The following is a 24,200-nucleotide window of genomic DNA, read 5'->3' on the forward strand; positions in this document are numbered from 1 at the left end:
ATGAGAAGTGCGTCTTCGCTGAGATATTTCAATTTAGGAGAGTTGCTCAAATTCCGTGTGGAAAGTCCTGTGAGTTGGAATGTTTGTAATTAAGCCAAGAGAGGTGTCCTGATGGGTGTGAGTCACTCATCTCTACACACAGATTTCCATGGAAATGCTGAGCTGGTCGTTTGTGGTGGATTCAGGCGAGATTACCATGCCGTCACTCCTTTGTCCTCGGCATTCTTATGACGTGCTAAATCAATGGGGGAAGAGCGGATCGGGGATTTGCTGGCGAAGCTCACACAGTCACATCTGGCCGGAGGAGCGCCCAGCCGAAGATGGTGGGCGGAAAGTGGTAAACAGCAGTGGCAATAATTCATACAAATGATACGCACCCGGAGAGAGAGAGGGAGGATTTTGCCGGGTGGCGCAGGACAAAACACAGCCATGGGATAAGCTGCTCGACGATGGGGACGTCATTAGGGCTGACAAGTGGGAATGAATGAGGCGAGATGTTCACGGGTGGTCGCATGGGGTGGGAAATAGGCAAATGGGAACACCTGCTCTCGCCTTTCCCACTGACTTCCATCCACCCACAATTGCCGCACAACTCCTTCGCGCGCCCCAACGCGGAAAAGTATGGCTCAAGAGTCGCCATCCCCCAGGATGACTTCACAAAGTGTCACTATAGTATTATAATCACTTGATTTATTCACTGACTCTCCACAGCATTTTTCTACGCCGTAATTTAGTCTAGCATTCAGCAAAAGCTGAAATAATTATAATTTTAATCCTCATTGCAACCCAAAATTTCTCTCTTCTCGCAAGAATGCCAAATTATTCAGTTGCGCGAGTTGCGATCTCTTCTAGAATGCACCTTCCAGTCTTCTCACATATTTATTAAAATTAAAAGTTTACCATCATTGTGGCAAAGTTGGAGATTTTCCATGTGACAGACTTTACGGGTCTGATGGGGTTTCAGTGAAACTTTTCACAGCACCCCTCATTTTACTAATCTTCCAGAGCCATTCATGGGCATTGCGTGTAGAGATATACAAAAGAAAATCCCACACCAAGTTGCTTCTGCCATTTCTGACTTCTTACGCTCTTCTTCCCATTCAAATTGTACTCGTTTTTTTCCATGGTGAATAAATTGGTGGAATTGAACGCTTGATGGGAATTACAACACAATTAATTTCCCTATTTTTGGTCGATGGAATGATTTTTGAGGTTGTTTTGCTGATCCTTTTTCCAAACCCCGAAATATTTGCTGAGACCAGCATAATTAAGGCCATTTTACGCCCTAATTGATTGAATAGCGACGCAGGCGGTATAATTTTCCATCATATACCATTGAAATGTTGAAAAAAAGGGGTGTTCATTGAGGGTGTTTAGCAACTCTTCAGTTAGCTTTTTGACATGATCTTTAGCTAACTAATCTTACGTGTTATCCAGAGAACTATTACGTCTTGTATGTGCCAAAAACCTCACTCACCACGCATGTGAAAAGTCTTTTTGCAAACCCTTTGACATTAGGCAAAATTAATTTTGAACTTGACGAAGTGTAAAGACAATAAATACCCTGTCCAAAGACTCCATTATATTAAAGTCTGCGACGACTTTGAACAATAACAGGAGTCAGGTGGAAAATATTCTCTCGACTTGTTTTTCTATCCAGAAATACGAGAGAGAGAGAGAGAGAGAGCTTTCTGTGGCAAATCTGTCTGGCAGGGTTTTCCCACCTGAACAAATCCTGAGGATTTTTGACTTATTTAATGCATAGTGATTCCTAGTTTCCAGGGCATTTTCTTAGCTTTCTATAGCTGCCAGTGAAACTTTCCACAGACGTCCAAATCTCTCCGCTGGCTATCAAGTTTTTCCACTTGAGTGCTTTCCAACACCCACTCAATGTCTGAGAGGAGGGGGTGGATTTTATTGCACTTTCTCAGACTCCAATATGTGCTTTCCATGTGATAGATTCCCATGAAAGCGGGTGGTGTTTCTCCGTGCCACCCAACAAAACCCGTGGCAATAAACTGGCAAAGCATGACTCTTGTGACGTGTTTTGCACACACACACCATCCTTTGTACCACCATTTTTGGGGGGTGTGGAAATTGTTAAAAAGTTTCATCATTAGCCCCCTTTTTTCCAACGCGGGCGTGAAGCGAGTGAAAGGCATTGCGAAATACGAAATGTTGGGGGTCATCTGGAAATTTAGTCATCGAAAAGGGTGCGATAAGATAGGCTAATGCGCTTCATTTATCTTGATATTCTGCACCCTCATTCCTCCCTTCTTCGCATGCTGAAGGTTCCGGTATGATTTTGAATCTGACAGAGTTGTCAAAGTGGACAGATAATGTCACTGTCAAGGGATTCAAATTCAAATGAATAATCTACAATGGATGGACTTTAGTGTATTTCTCGCTGAGAATTTACTGGGAAATATTCACAAGAAGGAGAAAATTAATCTCATCTGTTGGTGACTAACTCTGTATACTCTTTTCTGGCAACTCTTTCACATGGTGAGCACTAAATGATGAGTGAGAAAGCCATAATTCAGCAGCTTTTGAATCAATTTCACTGTGACTACGTCAATAAATCTGGGTGAAGGGATGGACTTTTTTCTGCTGGGTGCATTTTTCACTATATACGGACGAGATGGAGGGTTTGAGGGAAAATTCATGGTCAAAAGAAAATCCATCTTGAATCTTCACTGCGAAATCTCACCCCCAAAAGAGAGAAGTGAACCCATCCACACCTCCGCCATGCAATAGAGGAAAATCCCACCCTCGAGAACGAGATTCAAAGTGGTAATGGTGCAGAAAAATGTCGAACTTGGGTTCTCATGGTTTCCAAACACATATATCAATTGAATGGGTTCAGTTAACGTGGGTTCGATTGGCACATTACTCCCACATAATGGGCTCTTTCCACATCTTCCGCTTCTCATTTTACATTTGCACACTTTTCCTGCCGAACGGGGAGGAAATTGTGTGGGGATGAATGGGGGACTCAAGATTGCTAGGGCTCTGAAGAGGAGGATGCCACTTGCCACTCATTTTCTCACCACAACGCCCCGCTCTCGAAACGTGGGCAAGTGGAGGCAAATAAACAGAGGGTAAATTTTCTCATTAGTACCTCAGCGTGAGTGAGAATAAATAGAGTGCATTGATGAGTCCCAATTACCTCAGCTCACTTATTTTCACTTTAATGACATCCTGTTATTCTCAAAATTCACTTAAATCCACCCACAAAGATCTACATCTTCAATAAACATCGTTATGTTTTCCAACGCTCAGTTGAGGAGGAATCTCAAGGAGTTAGGATGAGAAAAAAAAATCAATTAAAAAGCAAGCTTCAGGGATGAAAAAATGTTTATATAAATTGCAATTTTCCATAGCAAAGGATTTAACCCATCTCATTTAGGCGTTCCTTTTCTTTTGGGACGCGCGCAAGCAGCAAAAGTATCCCAGAAAGCAATAAATTAATGTTGATGGGATAATTTTTGAGCCAGCAGCAATTTTCATGATGTTATTAAATTTTTCCACGAGCCACCCACCATCTTCGCGAGTGGTGCGTGTTTTCATAATTAATTAAGTCAGAAGCAGCCAAAAGACCCCTCTAGCTTTCTTTACGACTCACCTCGACTCTGGAGCTCGAGATCCAACTTTTACTCTGCCCAAAAAGGGGCTCATGTTCCCCGCTGCGATTGACCGAGGTTACAAGGCTCTGATTTATGCCGCGACAGGTCCTTAATATTCAGCAGCAATGCTCTCAAAAAGCCACCCTCTAAATTCTCAATCTTATCACTTTCGCCTGAGACAATCTCACCCTCGCAATCTCATAAAAAGTAAACAATATACACACAGCTGAATTTGAGGTTGTGGAAAATTTCCGAGAAACCACGTGTATGAGGTAGAAGATTTAGGTCGCGATGTCGCTTTAAGACACGTGGAGGCCATGAATTTTGCAAAGAAAATCCCTATCAGATTATGTCTTCATTGTTTTGGTGTGTTCCATGGAACAAAGGAAAAAAATTGCATCGAAAGTAGACCAAAGTGCATAATAGGCAATTTTAGATTACGCTACAGTATATAAACTAGCCAGAATTTCAATCTAAAATCAGTACAATCTGCGAAGCAGAATGAAAATATCACTTTATTTTTCGACTGTGCTAGTCTTACTAGCATTTAAAAGGGGCAATTGTGCCCCTGAGTGTCTCACATATCAAAAAATTTGTATGGACAGAGGCTATTCCAAAAACTGTTGTGAGAAATATGTGGAATGTATAAAAAAGAACGCGAAGGGAGGCAGCAAAGAAGGAGACTGTGACAGAGACTTACTTAGATGTCATGTAGAGTCAGATTCCAGTGAAGAATCCAAAGAATCTAGCAGTTCAAATGATTCCAGTGGAGAAGAATGCGTGATAATAGATTCGATAGATATTCCTGTGGCTCAAACAGAGGCCCAACCAGAAGATACGGAAGAAACTCCTACGGATTCTCCGGATGATGCAGTAGATATGAATGAAGGTGGCGAAATTCTGGATGACACATTTGGGACAGAGCCCACTCTTCCAACAGAAGAAGCGACAGTAACGCCATCTGAACCCAGTCCTCCAACAGAAGAAATGACAGAAGCGGTAACTGAGCCTCCGGACACAACAGTTGATCCAATAAATGTGGATGATGGTGGCGGTGGCATCTTGGACGACATATTTGGAACAGAGCCAACTATCCCGACTGATATCACGGTTCCAACCCTTGTCACTGAACCCACTCTTCTAACAGAAGCACCAACAGAAGCGCCAACAGAAGCACCAACAGAAGCACCAACAGAAGCGCCAACAGAAGCACCAACAGAAGCGCCAACAGAAGCGCCAACTGAACCCAGTCCTTCAACAGAAGAAATGACAGAAGCACCAACAGAAGCGCCAACAGAAGCGCCAACAGAAGCACCAACAGAAGCGCCAACTGAACCCAGTCCTTCAACAGAAGAAATTACAGAAGCGGTAACTGAGCCTCCGGACACAACAGTTGATCCAATAAATGTGGATGATGGTGGCGGTGGCATCTTGGACGACATATTTGGAACAGAGCCAACTATCCCGACTGATATCACGGTTCCAACCCTTGTCACTGAACCCACTCTTCTAACAGAAGCACCAACAGAAGCGCCAACAGAAGCACCAACAGAAGCACCAACAGAAGCGCCAACAGAAGCGCCAACAGAAGCGCCAACAGAAGCGCCAACAGAAGCACCAACAGAAGCACCAACAGAAGCGCCAACAGAAGCACCAACAGAAGCGCCAACAGAAGCACCAACAGAAGCACCAACAGAAGCGCCAACTGAACCCAGTCCTTCAACAGAAGAAATTACAGAAGCGGTAACTGAGCCTCCGGACACAACAGTTGATCCAATCAATGTGGATGATGGTGGCGGGGGCATCTTGGACGACATATTTGGAACAGAGCCAACTATCCCGACTGATATCACGGTTCCAACCCTTGTCACTGAACCCACTCTTCTAACAGAAGCACCAACAGAAGCGCCAACAGAAGCACCAACAGAAGTGCCAACAGAAGCACCAACAGAAGCACCAACAGAAGCACCAACAGAAGCGCCAACAGAAGCACCAACAGAAGCGCCAACAGAAGCGCCAACTGAACCCAGTCCTCCAACAGAAGAAATGACAGAAGCACCAACAGAAGCGCCAACAGAAGCGCCAACAGAAGCGCCAACTGAACCCAGTCCTTCAACAGAAGCAATGACAGAAGCACCAACAGAAGCGCCAACAGAAGCGCCAACTGAACCCAGTCCTCCAACAGAAGAAATGACAGAAGCACCAACAGAAGCGCCAACAGAAGCGCCAACAGAAGCACCAACAGAAGCGCCAACTGAACCCAGTCCTTCAACAGAAGAAATTACAGAAGCGGTAACTGAGCCTCCGGACACAACAGTTGATCCAATAAATGTGGATGATGGTGGCGGTGGCATCTTGGACGATATATTTGGAACAGAGCCAACTATCCCGACTGATATCACGGTTCCAACCCTTGTCACTGAACCCACTCTTCTAACAGAAGCACCAACAGAAGCACCAACAGAAGCGCCAACAGAAGCACCAACAGAAGCACCAACAGAAGCACCAACAGAAGCGCCAACAGAAGCACCAACAGAAGCGCCAACAGAAGCGCCAACTGAAGTTCAGACCAACAGAAGCCACGAAGCGCCAACAGAAGCGCCAACTGAACCCAGTCCTAGCACCAACAGAAGCGCCAACAGAAACGCCAACTGAACCCAGTCCTCCAACAGAAGAAATGACAGAAGCACCAACAGAAGCGCTAACAGAAGCGCCAACAGAAGCACCAACAGAAGCGCCAACTGAACCCAGTCCTTCAACAGAAGAAATTACAGAAGCGGTAACTGAGCCTCCGGACACAACAGTTGATCCAATAAATGTGGATGATGGTGGCGGTGGCATCTTGGACGATATATTTGGAACAGAGCCAACTATCCCGACTGATATCACGGTTCCAACCCTTGTCACTGAACCCACTCTTCTAACAGAAGCACCAACAGAAGCGCCAACAGAGGGACCACAGAAGCACCAACAGAAGCACCAACAGAAGTGCCAACAGAAGCGCCAACAGAAGCACCAACAGAAGCACCTACAGAAGCGCCAACAGAAGCACCAACAGAAGCGCCAACAGAAGCGCCAACAGAAGTGCCAACTGAACCCAGTCCTCCAACAGAAGAAATGACAGAAGCACCAACAGAAGCGCCAACTGAACCCACTCTTCCAACAGAAGCACCAACAGAAGCGCCAACTGAACCCAGTCCTTCAACAGAAGAAATTACAGAAGCGGTAACTGAGCCTCCGGACACAACAGTTGATCCAATAAATGTGGATGATGGTGGCGGTGGCATCTTGGACGACATATTTGGAACAGAGCCAACTATCCCGACTGATATCACGGTTCCAACCCTTGTCACTGAACCCACTCTTCTAACAGAAGCACCAACAGAAGCGCCAACAGAAGCGCCAACAGAAGCACCAACAGAAGCACCAACAGAAGCACCAACAGAAGCACCAACAGAAGCGCCAACAGAAGCACCAACAGAAGCACCTACAGAAGCGCCAACAGAAGCACCAACAGAAGCGCCAACAGAAGCGCCAACAGAAGTGCCAACTGAACCCAGTCCTCCAACAGAAGAAATGACAGAAGCGCCAACTGAACCCACTCTTCCAACAGAACCACCAACAGAAGCACCAACAGAAGCGCCAACAGAAGCGCCAACAGAAGCGCCAACAGAAGCACCAACAGAAGCGCCAACAGAAGTGCCAACTGAACCCAGTCCTCCAACAGAAGAAATGACAGAAGCACCAACAGAAGCGCCAACTGAACCCACTCTTCCAACAGAACCACCAACAGAAGCACCAACAGAAGCACCAACAGAAGCGCCAACAGAAGCACCAACAGAAGCGCCAACAGAAGCACCAACAGAAGCGCCAACAGAAGCGTCAACTGAACCCAGTCCTCCAACAGAAGAAGTGACAGAAGCGGCAACCGAGCCTTCAACGGAGCAACCGACAACAATGGTAACTGAGGCGTCAACGCAGACATCGCTAGTGACAACTGTAACTCCGCCAACTACAACAGTTGGAACGATGAATATGGACGATGGTGGAGGAAGCCTAATTGGTGACATAGTTGGCGGTCTTTTTGGCAGATAACATAACAAAGTAGCGAAATAATGATTTGTAAGAACTACAATGTTCTTCGCACATGAAATAAAGTCTTTCAATGGTAGCAAGAATTTTTCGCAGAAAATATTTCTGAAAAGCTGTGTCGCATTCTCTACATATTTTCTCACAGAGCATTGCCTTTATCTTGTGTTATAATTCACGACTTATATGCCCAGAGCATTAATTAAATTATATGCTGTGAGTTTTGTTTTTGGTGCTGAGTTCAAAGCATCAAGCATGGCGTATCTTTGCGAAAGAAGGGAGATGATGCAAAAGTATCCTTGCACTGCGCTCGTGTGTCTCTGACAGGGAGATAATTTCGACATATAATTTGCATGCAAATGTACAGACGAAATTAATCGGACTGATGAGGATGACACGGAACTTACAGTAGCTTCGCAGATCATCTCTTATGGCATATTCATGTGCAGCACAAAGCTTGCGTTTTATTGAAGAGAGACATGAAAATGGAAGGTATTTATTCCGAAGAACTCAGCGTTCATTCAAAAGTCAGATGAAATGCATTCCACACTAGATGATGTTCTGCTTTGATTCCCTCAAAGAGTCGATGTTTGACACTAGAGTGAATTCTCTTGTTAAGAGAAAGGCTCTTAATTAACAATTTTCGGTATATCAGCTGAAAATTGCATGAGAAATACATCATGGCGATGCTCTTCGGAGAGCTCTCTAGGGGGATGTCTTTAACGAGAATTTATGGGGCAAAGGATGAAATTCCTATGAGAAAGTTTGTCTGATCCTTTTTCGCTGCAGCCCAAAAACTCTGGCACACTAAATATTGACTCTAGATTTCGCATTTTATCTCACTCCCTCGCCATTTTCCCTTGAAAACACCACACAAACAACAAACCTCTCATGTGAATTTGTACCACCAACGAAGTTTTTTAATTAGATCTGAAAGTTGTTTTTTTTCGTGGTCTGGCCTCAAAACAAACACATTGGATTAAAAAAAATCCTTTCTATGCACGTTTTTGCTTCTGGCGGTACTTTCAATGTGTCACATTTTACAGCGTGAAATTGATTGTTTCGGTAATTGAAATATTTTAATTGAAGTGCAGAATATTCATTAAGAATTGAGCTGTATTTTGACAGTATTTTCCTATCGAGTGCATTGCAGTACTGAAAGAATTTTTAATATATGTTACATCAAAGCTTTCTAAAGAAACAGTCTTTCATAACAATAACTGTTTGTACACTTTATACAACATGCAATTTGACTTGATGTCAATTGTAGAGCTTCATTCATTCAACTTTGATCCCCAGGATGAGAAATGCTGTTGCGAAGGAAAGCAGCTCGATTTTTCCGCTGGGACGCTGAAAAACCACAAACATCAATAAATCTCAATGGGAAACCGAAGCTGGACAGACTCTTGTTATTCCTCCTGATGCACTTTGGCTCCTGAGAATCAAATAGTTGAATAATTTACCATCCAATAAAGCTAATGGCGCAACAGAATGGACTTGGACAGAGCGTGTGCCAAAGAGATTTTTTGGCACACACCCACGATCGTGGAGAGATTGCATGACTTTCCTCTGAGGATGATGGAATTGAATGGGTTGCATGTGGGAAGTCAGTGTGATGAAATGTGTTTGTCACACCTTGCCAGAGATATTGATTCCGCCGTCGGAGAAGCTCCAAACATCAAGGAAGCATATTGCAGGAAATCACATCTGATATCTTCTCTTCAGGGCGGGGGGTTGGTGAGGGAGGAAAGTTCATTGCAAAATGCAACCTGAAAGCTCTCTCTCTCTCTCTCTGCATATCACATTTAGTTCTTGGAATATCCATTTGAAATTGATACATTTCAGCACTTTAAATAGATTACATGAATGGATTCAATTCCCTCCCAGGCATTTCACATTGCATACAAAATAGACACAATTTTTGTCCCACTTCTGTGAGTGCATTCTAATTACACTTCCTTCAATTCACTCCCTTTTCCACACACAATAATGTGCGCTTAGAAGAATGAATTTCCTGTGACTCAGCGAGAGTTGAATCATTTCCACTCTTTTTTTTTTGCTCTCATCCTTCTGTCGCGATTAACATGAATTTATTGGTGTGACACAGAATGTTTTTTTTACTCTCCTGACACTATCGGGTGTCATAATTTCAGAAAAAGTATGAATTTCATGGTGTTCGAGATGGGAAAGCAAAGAGGCCACCATCTGTCGCCCACATTGAGGCTCCGCATTTCACGACGCCCAAATCAATTTCGCCCGCGTCTTTTTGGCGGGAAAAATGCACATCGCCAGGCATGAGAACGCGCATTCCTGAGGGTTCGCACCTGTCTACACTCGCGGAGTCACTCAACGGCATCGACTCGTGTCTTTCCGGCCGGCAATTAATTATATGGTCAGCGAAAGGGAAAATATAAAAAGCAGCACAAGAGCGAGAGGTTTGGGCGAAGGTATTGAAATTATGCTCAGAGACCCTTAAACACAAAACGCCCCAGAGTCGGAAATGTGAGGATTATTCATGCTGGAAGAATAGTGGAGTTCGTGTCAAAGAACACTTGGACAATACACAATTTTCTTGATGATTCGCGCCTGAAGAAGCAACAAACTATTTGAGATTAAAATACTCTCGGAGAAGTTGGACAGATTCCAAGAGAATTTCTGGCTGTTGCACTATATTTCCTCGCGAAATGTTTGTTTTTACACATGCAAAGGCGACTTTACAGGCATTTTTTTTGAACACACACACGTCATATAAATATATTGTAAGCGCGCTGCTTATTTATTCAGGAGGCTTTTTTCTGGCACATTAATCAGTGGACAGCATAATGTGCTGTATGGTATTTTACAATGACAAAGGAGAGATGTTGCAATGTAGAGAGATTTTCATACTAGAAGCAAAAAGACGATGGCCAGCATAGAATTTCATATGTAAATAATTCGGAAATTGTTCTAAATACAGAAATTCGACAGAATTTCACACAGTTTATATGGCAAATGTCAAGATTTTAGAGAGAATAATCCCACTATAAGTTGAAAAGTCAATAAATTATTGCCAATGTCGACACTTTCCTGTCTTTTAACACAATTTTAGGACAAGAAAATAGTTAAAATCAGACTAATGAGTCCTTTGACGGTCGATTTTTACCTATAATGACTCTAAAAATTGTTGTTAAAAAGAGAAAATTTCACGCAATTCATATCGATAACTGTTGATAAGTGTCGATAACTTCAAGACAAAAACAAAGACCTGGAATAGGTTCAGATGATCACTTTAATTGATGCTTCAAGTATTCATTTTTCATTATTGCAACGCGAGAGGGTTAATGAATGTAAATTTCTTCTCCGCGAAGAATATTCTAATTCTGAAGAGCAATTCTAGCTACATGACTTGTGCTCTATTTGTGTTTGCCTTCCCCGAACCGCCCAACTGTTTGACCCACGAGACGCAGAGCTATACGGTTCGTGACCGCCGAGGGTTCGCATAAATTCCGCCGCGCGGACCCTCCGCTGCCGGTGAGATACTGGGGCTGAATAATGCATTTCTCCGGATGGCTGCCGCAAGTCTGGGGCGATATGGAGCCCGTGAACACTATGTGTCGGTATCAAACCGTCAGTTGCGCTCGGCTGACGCCCAGGTTCTCTCGACCATCTGTGGGTGTTCAGTGAGTGGGAACGACAGGGGACGCCCGGAGTCAGTGAGCGTGACGCCGGCGGCGCGCCGGGACAAGGCGTGAGAGCGAGAGAGAGAGTGAGTGGCTCTCCTGGAAGTCATGGTCGCCCCTTCGCTCATTCCCGTGCGGATGCGCAGCGTGACGCCAAGTCGGCCGAGTGTCGGTGGAATTCAGTAAAGTCTCGACCGCCGCCGAGGCAGTGTTTGGGCCCCGAGAGTCTTGGACGCGATCCCAGGTCACACGCGCGACCTCTTGACCCGCGAACATTGAGCATCACACTTTGCTATGCTCACCAGCATAATTTTGGCATCGTGTCCAAGAATAGCGCCCGGAATTCCTCGTCAGTCATGAGTGCTTAAGGTGATGAATCTTAAAATAAACTCCGCGCGAGTGAATAAATCCACACCAAAGGCTGTTGGATGGCTTTCGAATGACCTGACCATTAATATTTATTTACCTCCAACCCAAAATCGCAGAGGAAAATTCCCTCCTCATCCCCCAAAATGAAGACGATATGGCGCATTGACAAGGGAAAATAGTTCAGTGGATTTAGGTGAGGTGGGGGGAGGGAAAGTGTGAGAAATTGTGTCTCCAGCAGACACTCAATTCCCTCAGGTTTTCCCACCGCCGTCTCGCTTGCAACCCATTTTCCATGTGTCGATGCAGATGGTGCACCATCGTTCTCGCTGAGCGGGAGAAAAAACTGCGCGCAATGTGACAAGAGAACCCCAGGAAGATGCACTGTTAGAAAAGTGAGAGAGAGTACTTTCGCGCGAGAAAGCTCAGGAGAAAAGCTCTCTCCCTTTGCAGTTTTTTTTTCAATCGGTTTGACAACTAATAAGCAGAAGGAGGGGCAAAACGCAAAATCACGACTTCTAATTTTGAATCAAAAGCAAGATTTTAAGATCGTACTATCATCATTAGCGACAAAATCTGCTTAAAATTATTTAAAATATAGAAAATGATCGTGAAAAACCAATGCTGCCCCATCTTGCCCTATAATTATTGAAATAGAATAGTTTATCATGTGTTGAAGCTCATGGAAATTCCAACATATGAAGACACTTTGGAGAAAAACATTCGATTCTTTTGCTCTGTCGATTGCTAACAGTGTACAGTGTGGGAGCCTTTGTAAGTTTTTTATCGTATCTCGTGTCGTGAAAGCTCTTGGCGCTCTTCAGACGCGCAAATGCCATCATCATATTGTCTTTCAATTATTTTCACTTGCTTTTCCACTTGTTTCTGTCCTCCTTCCACCCACACCACCCTCTCCCATCCAGGAACTTTTACACCCATCGTAATATTTTGCCGAGATATTGCACTTGACATTGTTAAACTGTTCAACAATTCTCAAAGCTGTGCGTGTAAATTTCTTTTTCAGTGGTTTTTTTTCGAATATTATTGGCAAAGAGAGAAGTGTCCGGAAAAGACAGTGTTTGTGTGTAGTTAAGAGAGAAAGAGAGAGAGAGAGAGAAGAACCAGTGAAAATTGGACCAAATGGGATTAAAGTGAACCTTTTGAGAGCGCGATGTTTCGACCACTCTTTATCTTTATACCCTTCATTCTGGCAACAGGTAATTATTTAATTGAAGCATGATTTTGTAAAGTAGTATCTTTATACATAATACCCACTGAGAGCGCATTTACCCTCACTGTAAATTTCCCTTTCACGAGGGATTTTCATGTGGCCGATGATGGATCCTCATGCAACTTTTAGTATAAGAGAGAGACTAACATGTATTGTCCATTATACAGTTTGAGGGCTTAAGAGGGCTTTAAAGAGTGGAGAAAATGGGAGTTTAAGGGTCAATTGAGTGACCGAAAATTTGAATTAAAATGAAGTACTTTTAATTACTCAAAACCCGCAATTAATATACTGTCTCTGGCTGATGGTGTTCAATGGAGAATTGCCGCAGAGCATAAATTACCCCGTCAATTGCTATATCGTCTCACGCGCCAATTTTTGCCACGCAGTCAGTATAATTCATCCCTGGGAAAATGGGGAAATATGCATTCGAGTGGCAAATGGGATTTTTTTTCTGTACACACTGATCGGACAGTCACAAATATTCGCACACTTTTCTCCACCCAGAAAGCATCAAATAACACGAAAGATGAATTTATATTTTGAACCACAATTGCGCGCTTGCACAGAACTCTCCATATTTGTGCCAATTTATCATGTATGCCAAATTATTTATGATTTTTCAATTTTTCACCCGAAAAACTTTCTACTCGCAGCCTTTTTTTTGTCCTTTTGCAACCACGAGCACATCTCTTGGCAATTGCAACACCATTGGAGAAAGTTTTGATCTGAAAAGTTTTCTCATGATACTCGTGGTGGAAAGCAAAATTTACCTGCAATGTTGCTCTTGCAGTGCTTCACAATGTGACCCAATCATCAACAATGGCTGCATGATTTCCACCCACTTCCCCCCAATATTCCGTGCAATCTGAGTTGTGTGCGTGATGGAAAATAAGATTAAGTCAATCCGGAAGAATTGTGTAGAACATCCGGGTGGGATTTTGGACATGGTAAGAATTTTCTGAGGCTTCTCACACTGTCTAATGTTTTCCACATGGTGGCATATGATGTGTAATATATGAATGGAGTAAATCAATATAGTGCCGCCGCCCCCTCGGGATTAGGTCAGTGTTTATTTATTGACCATGTTGTCTTCTGTACTGCCTCGCACTGTTCCGCAATCTGAGGCTCTCTCCGGAGGCATTCTCAACACCAGATGGCTCGCTACGATGTTTTAATTACCCATAGAGCATGTGTGTGTCCGGAAGTCTCATGCTCACCATGTCACACTGTTCGGCTCTTCCTCCAGTTCGTCATCTTCAATATTTACGTCGATAATGAGGATGGATTTAGGTTTCAATTACTCAGCTTGGATCAAAAATTCTGTCATTCACTATGAATCCTCTTTGGAATCTTCACAAATACAATTACATCATCCATTCGCAATATCCTGGCGCGTTGGAGAGTAAACTTTTATGGCTTTTCATCTTGTCGCTGAGCCGCAAATTTGGCGCGCTTTCGTCTCTCACATCATGATGTAATTCCACAGCACAAGAACGCGGCGCTATTTTTATCGCATGGCACAGAAATAGAGGGAAAAAAAACATTTTTAATGTGCCTCTTCTCATTAAATATTCAGTTGAAAATGACCAATGTTGTACGCAAGGGATTGACATTTTTCACACACACAGACTAAAATATAGCGACTATTACCTTTAAATATTAATGGACTTTATAATGGCTTCTATTGATCCACAAAAGGATATTAATTCATACGGATAACTGTGGAATTTCTACTATACTTGCTCTCTCTCTTTCATGCTGAATTTTGCCTTTGCACACAAAGTGAATCATTTTTGACAAAATGAACCTCTTCTGTTGCATCTATAATGATGGCACTCCCACTTAAGTTCTATTTAAACATCCTTTCAGCGAATTAGCAAAAGAGAGAGAATCACTTAGGCAAATACACACACACAGTGTCTTGAGCAAGCACACATTTTCAGGCCCCGGAAGTAGTGCAAAATCCACCAAAGTTTATTCACCACTCAAGAATTTCACTCCAGCTAATCGATGCTGCAGCATTTATCCATAATTGAGTGTTTAATAATGAAACAAATTCAAAGCGTCTTCATTAGTGCTTCCATGAGATGTTCTATTGCCATGAATTCCTTAATGCCTTCGCACGGGGTTGAAGAGAAAAGTGTTTTCCCCCCCTTAGCTGATTGGCGAAATAATTGGCGCCGAAAGGTAAGAAATAACATCAAAAGAAAACGTGAAATGTCCCAATTATGTCCGTAAATTCCCATACAATTTTCACTAATTGGAACTTTTGTGGGACGACTCAACACTGAGGGGGGGGGGGTTGTGTATTTTCTTCTAAATATGGAAAACAACATGTAAACAAAGTCCTTCAGAAATATCATCAATTAACTGCGTGGTGGTGCTTTGAGAGCACAAAGTGAAAAATGCAAGAGTGAAAGACAAGGGGCAAATCAGAGGGGGGTTTGTGTGGAAAAAAATCAAATAATAAAAATTTGAATATAAATCAATAAAAAAAATTATTGTTTGTCACGTAAGAATGCTAAAACAATCAAAATTTAAATATTTTCGAGTAAAATATTTAAAGAATTCATGTTTTACGTTTCTTGTGTGACTGAGAATTGCTCCAATCACTTATATTTTCTGGATATTTCATAAAAATTTAAATATTCGATCGTTTTCTGCACATATCGCCACGAGAGGGCAGCAAAGTTGGCGTGGGGGACGCTAATAATGTCTTATTTGTTGCAAAATCACACTTTATAACTTCTTTGCGTGATCACGGGCCAGAAGAGAAAGAAATTTGAGTGCAATAATGAAGATTTTCGCGTGAAAAAAGCTTGAAAGTCATGAAGAAGTTCCGATTGTATTTCATAAAGGCGAAAATGGCGTTCAAATTCCAGTTTGTGGCAAATTTGTGACTTTTTCTCTTTTTTGCCAAAAAATCACGGAAAAAAACAAGAAATGATTGAATAATGAAAAAATCAAGTGTCTCAAATTGCGAGTGACTTTCCCCTTGATGAAAGAAAAGAGCGTATGTAGCAGCAAATCAATTCCATCACAGTGTTCATCAATCTATCTATAGTGTTTAATGATTGCGGAATTCTTCTTTTGTGTCCGCGTGTGTGGCGCAAAAGCAAATATTTACCATCCCCAATCAATGCTGTGTCGTGTGAAATTTCATCCCCCGGGAAACATGCTCAAATAACCTCTATCGTGTCTCTCAGAATTAATTCAAATTGATTGAGCGGGATTCTCCCATAACTTTTCCCACATCATGTGCAATATTTTTCTCATCGACATTGACGGATATTTTTTCGACTTGGCATGTCATTCGACGAGGCATTTCCAATTTCCGTTCATCGCATAATATTTTTTTCTTTCTTCTTTCTTCTCCACCAGCTAGAATGACGGAAAAAATGTTGACAATTTTCCATGTGATGCGGCGAAAATCCTTGACCACAGCGACATTACGCGTCAAATCGCAAACAGCGGAAAGCATATAATCTATCTTGCTTTTGCGTAAACTTTCTGTGCAATTTCACATACATTTGCCTCCAACATCACCATGGTTGAAGACGAAGAGGAATTACTAAACATGATTTCCCATGTGGCTAAAGAGTTGAATTTTCACGTAGAACAGAAAGTCCTCTCATCTCACATGCAAGAGAACATGCAGAATCGACGCGCACACACAACATTAAATTGCCAACCAAGAGAATCTCATGGATGTGTCTCAATAGAATTGGTGCAATTTTGTGCAGACATTTCGCCACGCTTCGCTCTCCAGCTTAATTCATCTTGTGGATTTTCCATGCAAACATTTTCGCCCACAATCATCAACATCCTCGAGCATTGTGACAAGATATTATGCTCAAAATGCCTATCAATAAATTATAATGCTCTGCGATTAATCATTGATATTGGCTGGAAGGAAATCAAGGGGAAAATCACTCGCAATTTGTGACCAAACCAACCATCAACTTTGTGATTATTCTTTGAATTATTTTATAATTATTTTCTGCATATTTAATGCAAAAATTTGAATATTATTCAAAATTTGATGATTTTCTCCACATATTGACGCTAGAGGGCAGCAAAGTTTGTTTTGGTTGTCATGCAAAATGACGTTGCGCGCCATTTTTCTTGTGTTTCTTGTGGAAAAAGACTGAAATGTTCGACATTTTGAGCTTCTAAAGGATTTTTTAGGCGAAAATTTGTATACATTCTTTGTTTATTTTATTAAATATTTGATTTTTTCCGATACAAAGTAAAAATCGAGATTAAGACCATTAAAATTCCTCAAAATCACCTAGCGATTTGCCCCTTGAAGGAAATTTCACTGAGAGACGCGCTTCTTGTGTTTATTTTTCTCCCTTCATGCGGAGCACCGCGAAGACAGCCAAAGAGTTGTTTTTCCTATTTGATCTCCAGGAAGAAATTTGCATTGGGAAGTATAGAATAATAACAAATAACATATATTTTCCCTTGCTATGTAAATGATTACCTTTGTTATGGGAAGATTCAATGGAAAACATACCGCAACTTATTTATTATTGTTTCAATCTCTAGAGTGAAAGTCAGAAGCTTTTTCACCCTCTATGCAAAGCTCTCTCTCTCTCTCTCTCTTCCACTCTGGCATCTTTTGATCCATCAGCCTGATTGATTTTGCTCAGCAATCACGAGAGATTCACACGAGCCGCACGTCTTAGAGGGCGCCGCGTTGTGAGAGATTGCGGACAGTGGTGAGGTGGAAAAATGCCATCAACTCTCTCTCTGAGCTGTGATGCATTCATTTCACACATAATGCATACAGCTGATGTTGTGCATTTATATCCTCAGTTGCATGTCCCTTGATCGTCCCATCTGATTACGAATGCACTGAGTTCGTGCAGAACTGAATGATGTGTTCCGCTTGCGGATTCACTCCTACCCAGAATGATGATACTCTCTCCACCCCCTGCACGAGGGTGCTTCCGGGGTGTGAGGGGGCGCCACCGCAAGCCTTTCATCCGGAACAAGTAACACTGCTCATGCCATTGAATAAGAGTGTGCTGAGGGTGGCTAATGCTGGGCCAGTGAATTCCATTTCAACAATAGCAACATACCGGCGACCAAATCTTGGGTCGAGATTGAGAATCGAGCACTCCAGCATGGCTACACACACACACAGCTAGGTCCTCAAGTGGATGACACAGGGATTGTCAGTGTGCACACAAAGCTGGACTGATGACAAAATGGGGGGGTGGATTGGGGTGCAGAAGGAGGTGAAATTATATATCACAACACGGCAATGGAGTTCCAAATCCCTGCAAATGCACAGATCGATTCTGCACTTTCGAAATGTGCATACGAATTCACAGCTTTTGTGTGTGTCCTGAATATAAAATTATCTGCAACAGCACTGTACTAAGTTAGACTTTGTAAGTCACTGCAATGGTCGTGCATTTCAATCTTACTCGAGATGGCATTTTATCCAATGTTAGAAGGCTTTATGGAAGAGGCTATAAGACTAGAATAAGCACAACTTTCTCTGCTAATTTAAAAGAATTATTGACTTTCCTCTCGTCATTGTCTTGTGGAAAACAAAGTCAAGGGGAAGATATTATGATCGAAAGTGGTGTACAGCTTGAGAGGAAGTGTTTAGAAGTGGAAGTGGCAAAATATATAGAATATTTGCACTGAAAACCTTCAATTTCAACCAAATTGAGGCATTTTCTTTAATTACTTTGACTAAAAAATCAATTTAATCGTTTTGTTTTTAGGTTATATGATAAAATAACCCTTAAACTTTGTGTTTAAAGAAACTGACAATTTTTCTCTTTTCTTGGCAAAATTAAGCATTTGCGTTCGAAAAAACTTAAGATTAGGTTAGAAAACAGCTCAAAAGTCAATCATAACCTCAAAAATGTCTGAGAGAATTCTCTTTGTTTAGTTATTTTTGCAATTTGTGCTCTAAATTGGCAAATTTAACCTAATTTTTTGTGATAACATTGTGAAATTCGCCATATTTACTCACTTCCAGGCTTAAATTTTTTTTTAAAGCTGAATTCATAACCTCACAATTGTGGAAGTGTCATATTATCTCCTTCTTGTTTTCTACCTTCATTCTCTTCATATTCATTTAATATATAGTTAGTGCATTGGAGTTTTGAAGCAATGAAAATATAAATTTGAAACTCATTTTGTGCAAAATTCATTCATGCTGTTTTAATTTCGCTAAGCAAATCACTCACTCGATTGCGCGTGATATTTCACCAAACAATCAATTTCGGTGATGGTTTTAAATATCAATTATGCCCATGGAAGTAAATTACTCCATTTATCTAATCATAATTGTGCTCGTGAGTTCAATATGGCAAATGTTTGCTGTGGGCTTTTCTCATACTGTCAAATCTGGTGAAACAATATAAGCATTTGTGCTGTTTGATTACTCACTCTGTATGATGATGAAAATTCATCGAAATCGTGGAATTGATACAATTTTGCTGCACTCCGGGCCATGTGAGTCACAACATCCGGATGGGATGAAAAATAACCGCCGCGGAGGCACTTGATCAATGCTGTGAGTTTGGACTATAGTCCCTCGACCGCATCATTAAATTTAACGCCACAAGAATGACCCTTGAATGGCTTGTGCATGGAAATCACCATGCGTCGCATATCGTCCGTTTCACACTTGAATAGATTTCCACAAAAAGACCGCCATTTGTGCAGAGGATTGATTTTCCAGCACTGTGTGACCTCTTGTTGAAGCCAAAGTGGAGCTGCATCAATTGCCGATACAAATGACTGAAATCTCTCTCTCTCTCTCTCTCTCACTTTCTGGCAAGTGATTTGCAGTTGGCATGCAAATTGTGGGTGGCTTTTTATTGAGAATAAATGATAGCGCGCGGATGCATTTGAAGTCAATTTGCGGGGATTCATGCGCTAAAAACTCAGAAACCTGAAAACTATGATGGACCAACATAAAGTAGCGGATAGAAGGCAGTTAAAGTTGAAATGCAGAAAAACTCTGATTGGTTGTTTCATGCTGAAAAAGACAGAACAAAAAAAAAGACATACAACACTTTTCCTCCTCTCCTTCACGTGCTGAATATGGCAAGTTGTGTATAGGAAAATGCTCCCATCATAACTTTCTCAATTTTATCGAACAACTATAAAATTTGATTTTTATGCCTTTTCACCATCTTTTCCCCCAAACCACTACCACGCTCGGCCTGTAAATTTTCCAAGAGGCCTATTTGTTTCTCTCAACCCCCCAGATAAGGGACACATTCTGTAATATTTACGATACAGCCTAATGAGAATTTCTCTCTGTATTGATTTTCTCAGTCCAGAACACTTTGCCGCCACATGGACGGTTAAATTGTGTAATTATTTGGTGTATAATGAGAAATCAATACTTTTTAATAACCTCAGGCTCGAAGGGTGAGAGAAAAATCCATTGAATGATTCTAATGAATTACCATGTAATTTCGAAAGGTATATAATTGCTTGATTAAGAGTCTGACAGGGCTGGGAAAAGTTCAGTTGAAAAGCCCTGTTTCAAGTCATGAACTCTCAACACGCGCCATTCTGTGTCAATTGTGACAATGATAGATAATTGTGCCAGTCGAGGGTGATTCAAACAAAGTGTTTTGCAATTTCACTGAATGGCTAATGAATTTCCTCAAGCACAGAATCGATAGACAACTATTTTGGAGACAACACACTCTGGAAATTCCACCATTTCCCCGGAGATTATCTTGCCATTACCATTGAGAGTGTTTGTGAATGGTTTTTTTTGTGAAAAATTCTTCCCTGGCAAATGTGTGTTTTTCTCTCTTTCTGTCTGTTGCCAAATGACAACAGAAAAAGGGGGGAAAACTTTTTGACAATAATAATAAACGTAAAACATAGGAAAAATACACATTAAATTCTATTATAGTGAAACACTCTTGAATATAACAATTCACGATCAGTTTATCATAAGAAATTTAGTTTGATTTGCTTTAAATGCCATGTTGAGTTTCATCTTACAGTTCTAACAAGATGGGGTTGAAGACAATTGAAGCATTTCCCAGTAAAAATCATACAATCTACTGTCCACCGAAAAATCTGTGGACAAAATCCGTCATCTCTTAAAATCGGGCAAACGTCGAAGCGACTCTGTAGGAATCTTTAAGGAATTTTTAAGGCTGAATCACTCTTCCCAAAAGGCTGGACAATCACTAGAGGCGTCCTGCAGAATTTTATCGGAAGTCCCAAAGGAAAAATCCTCTAAGATTCCATCTTTGATAATTTGTTCTAAAAAAATCCACTGTTTTCCACTGTGGACACTTTATTGGATTTTCCATAGACAGTCCAGCAGGACATTATGGAAATGTCCGACAGGAATTCATTGAGATTCCATAATTACAGGGTTTTACTGGGTTTGGGTGTCCAATGTCATTATAAAACCCTCAAAATTTGCCAAGTGGGTCTTTCTCAAGAGTCATTACGGAGCCTTTTGAGTGAAGAGCTGGAAGTTTAGGGACTGCCAAGTCTAAATTATTGGTGCGGTGATTTTTATATATTCAATGGAAAACAAGCAACACTCGAGCTTTCTTCCCAGTATATGTCTGAATGACAAGCACCCCAAAGCTATTGACCTCATGAAACTCAACCTGATTTCAATTTTGCCATCTTCCATAAACCAAATAGCCAATGGCGCTTTGGAATTGAATATCTCTGCCGGTGAATCCTTCTGAGTCACTCCACGGCAACCGTGTCGGAATCTCTCGGCGTCAATCTGATGGGAAACAGAGGGGGGAGGGCAGGCCGAAGGGTGCGATGTTTCTGGGATTCTCAAGTGAGATGGAAGTTTTGCCGCATGCAGGATAGTTTGGAGGAGGGAAAAATTTGCATAAAGGAATTTCGCATTTGAATCTTCTATTCTCTCCTCCTCCGCGCGCGTCCGTCCGTCATGGGCGCACGCGAAGGAGAGCAAAGTGAGATACGGTGAGATAATAAAAATTCAACGATTCCTCCTTCGCATCCTTGCCAGACTTTTTCACCCCCGCCCGCCCCGAAGTCTCGCCCGGAAGCGCCCAGGATGGGGGGTGGAGAAGCCGGAGATGGTATGAAAAGGAAAAAAAGGAAACAAACTTCTGTACATTTCAGCGCGTATTTAAATTTGCATAATTGGATAATTCCCCTGTGAAAATATGTAACTGAGATGGGAGAGACGGAAATGAGTTTACCACGGTGGGAAATGTTCCGAAAACTCCCACAAGATATTCTTTTAATATTTCATCTTGTACACTGGCACAAAAATCGATTGTCATGCCATTAAATGAGCCTCGCAGAGTTTTTTCTCTCTTCGCATCTCGATGTGAAGAAGAAGGAAAAACACATCCTTTTCTTCCAACTGTTCCCTGCACCTTTTTTCCTCTCTCTCACTGTGTGGCATCTCTCCTTTTTCGTTGAAATAGGAATTGCATTTTACGCTGAAAACATTTCCCCAGGTGAATTTTCATCTCAAGCACTCATTTTCCAGAAATTGCTCTGGTTCAACCCAAGATGAAAAATTCACAACACAACCGACGAGATGAAATTGAATTGTAAATGATTCTTTTGATGCTTCCTAACTTTCGAGAAGTTTCTCGTGTTTGGCCATTAATTTTTGTGCATCTTGCCAAAGAGATCTCCGTATTAATTGATGAGATATATTCCTTCTTCACGCGGATTCAAATAAACTGTCCAAGAAATTCTCAGGAAATTACTGGAAATTATTTAACAGATTTCATGACTTTAATTTCTCATCCTTTAGAAGTTTAATATATAACACACATTGACTAAATCTGCTCCATTTTATCCTATGATAAAATAATTTCACGCTAAATTAATTGCCTCGCAAGCGATGCAAATCTCTCTATTTCGCTAAATGCAGACAAATTATAGCTCTTATCAAGGCATGTTATATTTATTCACTAGCAAGATAAACTATTAAAACACACCCAATATTGTGAATTATCAACTTTGCCTGGGGATGAATTTAGTTAAATTCTTGACTCTCAAATTAAAACTATATACTTATATGTAAGTGAAACTCCTGCAGAAATTCACCCTCAAAACTTTCCTGTTATTTCCAGTATTTAAACCATCTTTTGAGGAGTTTTGGGAAGAGTGAATGGTCAGAATTGCTTTCATAACTTAATTAAGTGTCAGACTATATTCCCAGATGGAATTACTAATGCTCTGCTGGCAGAGGGAAAACTTTCATGATCCCCACGTCAGTAATCACCGAAAATCGCAGAATGATTGAATAGAGAGACAAGTAATTGATTGAATTTGTCGTTGTGAATGGAACCTTTTGTCAATCAATATATGTATCTCTCACCTGACTTTGCGGCCCAAGACGCCGCTTTCTATGGACTGTGAATTAGTTTCTTTCGCAACTTGATGTGTTTTCATGGGGCGCAAATAACTGGGTTAGTGTTGTACAAAAATTATGATTTATGATGGCATTCCTGGGAGGTTTTTCACCATCCGCTTGGCGCTCAGGAGTCGCACAGTGGCTCTAGACGCGCCTGCAAATGGGGTTTCTGGGTAATTTACTGTCGCTGTAGTTAATTTAGAGTCATGATAATAAAAAAGCAACGAGAGACACTGCCAGAGACGCACAAGCCTGAGAAATTGTTCCTCACACGCGCTTTCCCGCCCACTCGAGGGGGGGGGGGAACTTCACACCCAAAACCCCGGAGGAAGCTGGAGAGGAGGAAAAAAAAGAAGAAAATGTTTAAAGCACACACTCCATTGTAACTTTTCACCCAACACACAAACAGGAGGCTGTGGAGGACGCCAAGGAGGGGATAATATGCCTTAAATTTGTACATAACTTCCAAACACTTCTAGAACATGAAATTTGTCATTTTTTTCCACCTTCATTCTCAAATTATAATGAATTTCTTAAGTTTCCATCCGATATTTCTGCAAGAATCGACTTTGGACCACTTTTTTTTGGGGTATTTTTTAAAACGTTACATAACCTAGAAAAAAGATTATTACGTTTGTTTCTGCATGAAAATCGAAGGAAATCCAAAGAATTCTGATGATTTGTCAGAGTAAAAAGCATTCAGGAAATGAATATTGTGGATTTTTCAACACTTTCACTTCTTAAGTACTTCTTGTTGAGGTGTACACCACTTCTGGGCTGTATTATCTCCCCCTTGAAGCACGCCTCGAGAGTGTCTCTCTCTCTCTGCGGCCCTTGAGGATCTTTTGCAT

The 24,200-nt window shown here is 41.6% G+C and overlaps 2 protein-coding genes across 3 annotated transcripts in view; both read left to right on the forward strand.

Moving 5' to 3' along the window:
- LOC132255966 (nascent polypeptide-associated complex subunit alpha, muscle-specific form-like) lies at positions 1 to 11,742 on the forward strand. The gene is made up of 6 exons (XM_059752141.1): positions 1 to 69; positions 143 to 337; positions 4,281 to 4,680; positions 6,688 to 6,906; positions 7,492 to 7,689; positions 11,348 to 11,742. Exons 1-6 carry the CDS (start codon positions 1 to 3, stop codon positions 11,740 to 11,742), a joined length of 1,476 nt encoding a protein of 491 aa, XP_059608124.1.
- Positions 11,572 to 24,200, forward strand: part of LOC132255655 (uncharacterized) — a 21,335-nt gene continuing 8,706 nt past the window's right edge. For both annotated transcript variants that reach the window (XM_059751765.1, XM_059751766.1), the window contains exon 1: positions 11,572 to 12,957. In XM_059751765.1, the coding sequence (XP_059607748.1) occupies positions 12,912 to 12,957 (46 nt within the window). In that variant the 5' untranslated portion in view covers positions 11,572 to 12,911. The remainder of the gene's footprint in view (positions 12,958 to 24,200) is intronic.

The sequence above is a fragment of the Phlebotomus argentipes genome, unplaced genomic scaffold (assembly GCF_947086385.1).
Source record: "Phlebotomus argentipes unplaced genomic scaffold, Phlebotomus argentipes genome assembly contig_5, whole genome shotgun sequence".
NCBI lineage: Eukaryota > Metazoa > Arthropoda > Insecta > Diptera > Psychodidae > Phlebotomus > Phlebotomus argentipes.

Bases quoted from the DNA above. Each gene is read 5' to 3' on its own strand.
- LOC132255966 (XM_059752141.1), top strand. From the start codon at position 1: ATGAGAAGTGCGTCTTCGCTGAGATATTTCAATTTAGGAGAGTTGCTC. The intron at 70-142 runs GTGAGTTGGAAT...CTCTACACACAG, and splicing joins AATTCCGTGTGGAAAGTCCT to ATTTCCATGGAAATGCTGAG. The intron at 7,690-11,347 runs GTGACATAGTTG...GCTGACGCCCAG, and splicing joins TGGTGGAGGAAGCCTAATTG to GTTCTCTCGACCATCTGTGG.